At 45.7% G+C, this 8941-nt stretch overlaps 1 protein-coding gene across 1 annotated transcript; it reads left to right on the top strand.

The window, feature by feature from the left end:
* The first annotated feature begins 349 nt into the window (after positions 1–349).
* LOC135260481 (cytochrome P450 7A1) lies at positions 350–8892 on the top strand. Its single transcript, XM_064345722.1, has 7 exons — positions 350–671; positions 1811–2051; positions 3017–3226; positions 3416–3816; positions 4262–4392; positions 5552–5730; positions 6589–8892. Exons 1-7 carry the CDS (start codon positions 592–594, stop codon positions 6886–6888), a joined length of 1542 nt encoding a protein of 513 aa, XP_064201792.1. The 5' UTR covers positions 350–591; the 3' UTR covers positions 6889–8892.
* The last annotated feature ends 49 nt before the right edge of the window (positions 8893–8941 follow it).

The following is an 8941-nucleotide window of genomic DNA, read 5'->3' as shown; positions in this document are numbered from 1 at the left end:
GGAATTTTATGTGGTAAAAATCGTCTTCCTTGGTAGCTGGATAAGGGTCGCTGCAGTCCCAACACTGGATAACGGTTTTGCAATTCCCTGAGTAAACTGCATCTGTCACGCATACATAAACATGAAATTAAATTAATGTAATGAATTAGGATTGTGTGGAAGATTTAGGATTCAGACCGAATACAGGTTTATTTTTTTAGATAAAGTAAAATAACTGAGATAATATTTCTGAAACACACCACTCCTTTCTCGCGACGCGTTTTCTGAAGTGTTTGTCAGATCTGAAATCGCGCGTTGAGACCTTGAAAAGGTTTCCCAACCGCGCGTAGTTTGGGACAGTCTATGTGACACTCGTACCCGTGTACCGGGTTCAAGGCCGTCAAACAGATTGTAACCTTTCTTATTTCCTAGAGGCCAGCGCACGCAGCGTCTATCTCTCTGAAGGGGGGTGTGCCTTCTTCCAGGTTGTTAATAATTCATGAAACTCCGACAAAAATCGTCACTCCCGTGTTACATGTATAAAACCGGGTCATTTTCGTCCGATGTCCGTTATTGATCTCTGACTGTACTGGTTCTGCGGCCGCCGCTATAATGCTGAGCATTGCTCTAATCTGGGGATTCTTGGTAGCGGTATGCTGCTGCCTGTGGCTCGCGGTGGGCATCCGCCGAAGGTGAGTAACTTTTACGCAGCGCATCTGCGCAGTCAATAGACTATTAACTATTTGCCTCGCACAAAAATATTCCGGTACAGTCTTGGGAATTAAAACGGAAAGGGAATAAAAAAATCCTGAAATACGCGGAATACTGGACCGAATAACCTACGTAGATGAAAAATTAAATTCAATGAATCATACATAATTGTGCTGTAAATTAGAGGGAAAAAGCATCGCAGCTTTGCGCGTTTTGTGCGTTTTGCCGTATCCATTAAATCTGTTATCGTTAAATATGCGTTGTGATTGCCACCTGAGGTTATCCAGTCCTACTTAAAAACGTTCAGAAATGTTAGAAGCGAGCCCGACAGAAATAGTAATGTTATTAAATGTTATGCTTATTTCTTTCACATTATAAACTTTTCCTCCCAATTAATTAATTTAATTAAATTAATTAATTGAAAGGCAGGCGGCACCTTTCCCCACTGCATGTTACAGAAACCATGGAGCTACCATGTAGTTAACGTATGAATTAAGCAATTTGAAGAGTTTAAGTGTAGAAGAAACCATTACATTTTATTTGCTAATGATTTAGATGACCATGTTGCCTGTTTTAAGAGCGTCCAATTATAAAGTTCTAACGGACGCCTTTGCTAAACGAAGAACAACTAATAACAGATAAATAGGCTTGAACTTGGGTTTGAGATGTTCTGATATCATTTTGCTAGGGTATAAAATAGGTTGAACACCTTAAATTCACCTTTCATAACGTCTTAACACTAGCTATCAGGGGTGTAATAAAGACCAATTCTATGACATACAGTTTGCAGGACTTTGCCCCACAAAATTACATCGGACTGTCTGCAGAAGGTCTTATCTTGATTTTACTGGACAAGTGTAGTATTTATCTTGTCACTGTCCCAATTACGTTCTTCCCCCTCACTCTCTGTAGATGTATTACTAGAGCGAACGTGCAGCGAGATAATTTTTATGGAAGCGGATTTGCAAGGGATGCTATTCGCGAGTTGGCAGCAATGCGAGCATCTGGCGTGGTGTTAAACGACGCGAATAAAGTAGACAAACGCGGAAATCTTGGCAAACCTCGGAGTTGGTAAGAGTCCGCGCGCTTGTGCTGAGCGCTCTGTGCGTCTCCGTTCCAGGCATCCGGGCGAGCCGCCGATTGAGAATGGCCTCATTCCGTACCTCGGGTGCGCCCTCCAGTTCGGCGCAAACCCGCTGGAGTTCCTGCGCAGCAGACAGAAGAAGTACGGGCACATATTCACCTGTAAGATCGCCGGCGAGTACGTCCACTTTCTCTGCGACCCTTTCTCCTACCACTCGGTCATCCGCCAGGGACGCCACCTGGACTGGAAAAAATTTCACTTCGCTGCTTCCGTTAAGGTAAGAGCGCTTTGGGGAAAAGTGTTAGTACTGTGGGACCGGAGGGTTCCCCGCAGTGCTTGTGTGTGTGTGTGCGTGCGTATGTGTGCCTGAACTCAAAATGTAATTACCTGAGTTCAAGTTCAACGGAAATCTCTCCGAGAGTGAGAGAAGAGTGTGCAGACGAAAACAAAGAATATGAAGCACTCCGCGTCATTATCAAGCCGTATTATTATTATTATTATTATTATTATTATTATTATTATTATTATTATTATTATTATTTTGTTTGGTTTTTCCTTTACTGCCTGTGCAAAGAAAGACTCTCGCTGATTTGCGAAAGCGTTGACGCGGCAGCTGTAATCGTTGGAATTAGAATTATTGGCACGCAGAGATTGCGCATTCGAACGGAAATGGCCTTTGATGTGCGAGATGGTAAACACTCTGCATCCCGTATAGCCTAATGCAGTACTGCAGATAATCGATAAACATTAGCCTGTTCGGAATCACAGAAGTCGCCATTCCTTCACACCAAAAATCTTATGGTCTGCGTTTTCAATGCTGTCCATTGTTCGGAATGACACGCCCAGGGAAGGGGATTTAAATGTATAGCTTGCAACTTTACATTTACATTTCGGAAAAAAGTTTAAAATAAAAACTCAGACTATCCGATTTTCAGCAGTTCTTTCCTTTATTCAGAAATTTCAAATTAAGTTTATTTTCAAATTATTATTATTATTATTATTGTTTCATTTTTACCACCTGATGAACCATATAAAAAATATACACTACCGTTTTTATTTTTCTCGCGTCTGCACTTCAGACACACTCATATAAATGTGTAATTTCCATACTATTTGCAATTAAACTTCTATATAAATGTTTTTTTTTCGCAAGCAGCCAATGAGAGCCCTGACAGCAGTCTTATGTGGGAATCCCCATTAGAAATGAGTGATAGAGCGAGGCTCCGCCCCTTTTACCCACAGGCCTTTGGGCACGACAGCATGGACCCCAAATATGGGCACACCACGGAGAACCTGCACCAGACCTTCCTGAAGACCCTGCAGGGCGACGCCCTACCGTCCCTCATCCAGAACATGATGGAGAACCTGCAGAACGTTCTGCTGCAGCCCGGCTTCTTGCCCATGCACACCCAGGACTGGCAGGTGGACGGCATCTTCGCCTTCTGCTACAAGGTCAGTGAAACATCGCGGATGTTCCTGTTCTAGTCACAGTGCATTCTCATGTTCTAATGATCTGGGTCGGGGATGGGTTGAATGTCCCTGTTCCAGTCACTGTGCATTTTTATGCTGTAATGTTGTAGTTGGGCTGAATGGCCTGTTCTCGTTGCTCCGTATCCTTATGCTCTTTTGTTCTGATCCAAGGTGATGTTTGAGTCGGGCTACCTGACGCTCTTCGGCAAAGAGCTGAGCGTGCAGGAGGACCAGAGCGCGGCCAGGCAGGAGGCCCAGAAGGCTTTGGTCCTCAATGCCCTGGAGAACTTCAAGGAGTTCGACAAGATCTTCCCGGCGCTGGTGGCCGGCCTGCCCATCCACGTGTTCAAGAGCGGCCACAGCGCCCGCGAGAAGCTGGCCAAGACCATGATGGCCGAGGAGCTGAGCAAGAGGAAGAACATGTCCGACCTCATCTCGCTGCGCATGGTGCTGAACGACACCCTGTCCACCTTCAACGACCTGAGCAAGGCGCGCACCCATGTGGCCCTGCTCTGGGCCTCCCAGGCCAACACCCTGCCCGCCACCTTCTGGACCCTCTTCTACATGATCAGGTATGGGGATCCCGGGGCCCCCCCGTCCCAGAACCACCCCCCCGCACCCCCCCCCACCCCCCCGCCCCTCCCAAAACACAGGATGCACCCTGCCACCCAAAACACAATATACACCCGCCACGCAAGACACAGGCTACAACCCCCCCCCAAACCAGGTACACCACCCCACCCCAAAAAAATGGTGGGTTGGATACTGGCAGAAACCCACACATTGTTGGTTTTTGACACTTTTTGAAAGTGTTTACGCATTAGCTGCAACACTACAGATTCCACTGACCTAAAATGGTTTAGAAAGAAAAAAAATCAGAGAGTCACTGTAATCTAATGCTAGGTGGTAAGCAGCAGGATAACACAAGTGCTGTAAATGGGCAGGGCCATCTAGGATGTTCGCAGAACAGTTCAGCCGGAGGACTGAGTGTGGAATCGCTTCTGTCTTTGTTGCCAGGAGCCCTGAGGCTTGCAAAGCTGCCACCGAGGAGGTGGAGAAGGTTCTGGAAAGTACTGGCCAGAGACCCGACCCAAAAGGACCCCATTTGACGCTCACCAGGGAACAGCTGGACAACCTGCCGGTCTTAGGTAAGAGCAGTGCTGCGGAAACTAAGCCTGGGTTCTCACACGTTCCTGGATAACCTGAAATTTATTGATGCAGTGATTCTAAGTCATGAAAAAAAGGCATGGAAAATTAGAAAACTGCCAAAATGTCCTGGGAAATATTTTTAGTGTAACCGCTGCAATGTTTAAAGGCTAACAACTTTAAAGTTTTGAAAACACAACCTCGTCCACCCCCACGGTCCATGATCTCAATCCACACCCCCCAGACCCCCCACATGCCTACAGTCACAGTCCACTGCAGGTGATGGTCACATAGCATGTTCTGGGAAACAATGTCTTGAAGAGGGGAGTTTGACCCTGTAAGCGCACTGATGGCACTGGATCAAATAAAATCCAGCCTCAAGCTTGGCAGTAATATTTGCGTTTCAGCACTTACTAGAAGCTTTCAAACGGGGCAGTTTAAACTGCTCAGGTTTTTATTTGTTTTACATGCAGTTCCTTTAGACTGCTGGATTTTGAAATGAAGCGATTCAAGTGTCTTGCTGGGGATTACAATGGCACTGGCCCACACAGCATTTGAACCCGCAACCAGTAAAGGCATACTGTGCAGGATTTTCAGCCTTGCTGTGGTCTTGTGTTTATAATCGTTCTCACCCTTGCCCACTCACCTCTGTTTCTACACCATTTTTATTTTTATATCTCCATTTTTCAATAGCTGTGCAATTTTGAGGAAAAGCCATTCCATGGTTGACAAGGTTGTTTTTTGAACGAGGCCTGTCGGCTTGTAGTTTTGCTTCACTGTACTTGTGCTTCTTCACCTCCACCATTGCAGTAGCCAGCTCGCTACAAACGCTCTGCTGAAACCTGACCCCACCCCACAGGGTCTGTAGCCACACCATCCACTCCCCACACAGAAAAGAGCGTCAAAAAAACGTCCCAAACACATCTTACAAATAGAAATCATAGAAATACAGGCAGAGGAGCACAGATTCATGCACAAAGACAGAGACTGCCGGTGCATCATCGATATGATTCAGCATGGTTATTTTATAATACTTTATAATATAATCCTGCATAGTATGACTGTAAGCTCCCTGCACAGGCCCAGCTCCCTTATAACCTCCCATTATACTCTACATTATCCGCCAGACTTGCTTTGTAAAATCGGATGCTTTCCTCACAGACAGCATCATCAAGGAGGCCATGAGACTGTCGAGCGCCTCACTCAACGTCCGGGTGGCCAAGGAGGACTTCCTGCTGCACCTGGACAACAAGGAGTCGTACCACATCCGCAAGGACGACATCATCGCCCTGTACCCTCAGATGCTTCACTTCGATCCGGAAATTTACGAGGACCCTCTGGTGAGCCCCAGTTCTCTCTCTCTCCTCAGAGCTCTGAGCATGCAGGGGTACTGCCTATTTCATCACTGTGTGGCACACCCTGCCAGGTCACGTCCTAGAGACAGAAACTCTGGGGGTTTTCAAGACCAGGTTTGATATGGTGCTGGATACTATCAAGTCTGTAGGTAATCAGAGAACTAGGTACAATTTAGTGGTAGGAAAATGGCGAGCATGTTAGGCTGAATGGCCTGTTCTTGTCATTAAGTTATGCTATGTTACGTTACGTTACATTACGCTACGTTATGTTATGTTATGTCATGTTGTGTTATGCTATGTTATGCTATGCTATGCTAAGTTATGCTATGTTATGCTATGCTATGCTATCTTACCTCATGTTATGTTATGCTATGTTATGTTATGCTATGCTATGCTATGTTACGTTATGCTATGTTATGCTGTGCTATGCTATGCTATCTTATCTTATCTTATCTTATGTTCAGAGGCCCCTTCTACTTCAGTAAAGGCATAGAGAAAATGTCCCAACTGTCTGCTAGTGGAAAACCTAATATTTTTACTTCAATTTGTTACGCTGTTTGTTTCGAATTAAATTGAAATTTTCAGTTAATAAAAATTTAAAAAATATAGGTGTAACAAACTCAAGTAAAATGTTAGGTCTGTCCAGTGAAGCATTTGTTTTTAGCACTGTGGTGCTGATTCGCACAACCCATCCCACAAGTTCGTGGTTGACGTCAGACTACTAGCGAGCAGCTGTGCATTTGCTGGCTGTGAAGCCATATATTCTTACATTTTCTTCCCCATACACTTATCACTTATTTATCAACCCCTCCCCCCCCCACCTCCTCGCCCCCCCCCCCACAGACCTACAGGTACGACAGATTCCTGGATGAAAGCGGCCAGGAGAGGAGCAGCTTCTTCAGGGGGGGCCGCAAACTGCGCTACTACTACATGCCGTTTGGCTCGGGCGTGACCAAGTGCCCCGGACGGTTCTTCGCCGTCCACGAGATCAAGCAGTTCCTGTTCCTGCTGCTGGCGCACTTCGACATGGCGCTCCTGGACGGCCAGGTGAAGGTGCCCCCGCTGGACCAGTCCCGCGCCGGGCTGGGCATCCTGCAGCCCACCTACGACGTGGACTTCCGCTACCGGCTCAAGGCCCAGTAGGACCGTGTGACGCGGGCTCGTGTGTTTACTGTAAATACTGTACATTCTCCCTGTGCCTGCTCTGCTGCAAGCTTACTGTACATAGAACTGAACGTGTGTGTGTGTGCTTTGGAATGATATGTTATGGTGGTGAAATGTACCACAGACTTTGTTGTTGTTTTTTTTATTTAAAAAAAAAAAAAAATATATATATATATATATATATATATATACATGGCGGCTAATTTTTGAGACATTCAAGATGGATGTCGGGTTAAAGGGCTTGGCGCTTAGGGTGGAGTTGCTCTTTGGGGCCCTTTGGTGACTCAAGAAGTTGACAAACCGGCAAATACATGATGAGCAATAATTCTGTCAAAGTCTTTGAGTTTGGGAATGATGTGTGCCTTTTCAATTCAATCAGAACAAATGCCCCACTTGGTGTACACAGCACATTAACAGTCTGTGGGGCGACATAGCTCAGGAGGTAAGACCGATTGTCTGGCAGTCGGAGGGTTGCCGGTTCAAACCCCGCCCTGGGCGTGTCGAAGTGTCCTTGAGCAAGGCACCTAACCCCCAACTGCTCTGGCGAATGAGTGGCATCAATTGTAAAGCGCTTTGGATAAAAGCGCTATATAAATGCAGTCCATTTACCATTTACATTTACCAGGGCTGCTTGGCCCTGTTCCTGGTCCTTCTGTCCCTACTGTCCCTACTGTCCTGTAGGGCTTAACTCCAAACCAAACAAGGCACACCTCATTCAACAGCTAGAGCAGGGCTGCCCTGCTCAGTTCCTGCAAGATCAACTGTCCTGTAGGTTTTCACGCCAACTCTAATAACAAAGCACACCTCACATCCAGCTGTTGAATGAGGTGTGCTTTGTTAGGTTTGGAGTTAAGCCCTACAGGACAGTACATCTCCAGGAACAGGGCCAAGCAGCCCTGCCCTACGGACTGTTAATGTGCTGTGTACACCAAGTGGGGCAGGACGGTAGATCTCCAGGAGCAGGTTGGGCAGCTCTGCTGTTGGGCAGTTCCCTTACTAGTGGGCCCATCCACCATTTCAGGATTTCATGCCAACTTCTGCTCTTAATTGGTTAATGAACCCAAACATTTATATGCTCTTAGATTAAACAAAACTGCCGACAGAAGACTGTTCTTGTGCCTCTAAATGACTTTAAGATTTAATGCTTTTAAGCAATTTTAAGGAATTTTAGGAAACAAAAACCTGAGTCTGGCCCTCTAGAAACAGGGTTCTCCCTCCTCCTGGTGTAGGGGGAGCACTGTTCTACACTGAAGGTTATGTGTTTCGGTGAATTTTTGTTTTGGTGTTAAGTGTGTTTTAGTTGTTAGTGGTTTATATTGTCTATAGTTTTAGGAATGTGCTCTATGAGCAATTGCACAGGATAAATCACACATAGGAGGGGTGTGGCTGTTTTATGCACTCCTCCCACATTTGGCTCTAGGCCCTGCCCCTGTGGGAGTTTCCCTGTGGATGGTGTCCGTGCTCGTGCCTAATGTCAAGAGCAGTGTACATTACTGCACCACAGAGCACTAAAACAAATGTTTATCTAGGCTGTTATCAATATAAAAAATAACTTTTATATCCCGTGACAACCACATCAGAATTACCGCTGTCTGTTATGACATCATAATAGCGATCTCCCGTGGAAACATGCCAGGAAGGCTGTGCACATTTTTTTTATACACGACTTTAATCAGATGGACTCTGTGGATGTTTTATCAGCAGTACATGTTTGCCAGGTAAACAGAAGTGTCAGATTATCCGTTTGCTTTTCCCTTGCGATAAGATTGCCTTATCGGATTCTTAGGCCTATCTCTCTCAGAAGTTACGCAGCGTCAGAAGATGCCGGAGTTCATTGCAGTTCACCAGCTGTTCTTCTGCAGAATCCACTGCGAATGCTACTGTCAGTCACACATTATTCTGTATAACTTTCATGTTTCCCACTGTAAAAATGCCAAATATTCTCTCTGACGAATAATAAACAATAAAAGCACCCGCGTGGAATTTTCTGCTGCCTATTTCCTATCCGGTCTGGATATAGAAAGTCCTCTAC

The sequence above is a fragment of the Anguilla rostrata genome, chromosome 8 (assembly GCF_018555375.3).
Source record: "Anguilla rostrata isolate EN2019 chromosome 8, ASM1855537v3, whole genome shotgun sequence".
NCBI classification, from domain to species: domain Eukaryota; kingdom Metazoa; phylum Chordata; class Actinopteri; order Anguilliformes; family Anguillidae; genus Anguilla; species Anguilla rostrata.
Note: the sequence above shows the minus strand (reverse complement) of the source record. Positions and strands in the feature narration are given on the sequence as shown.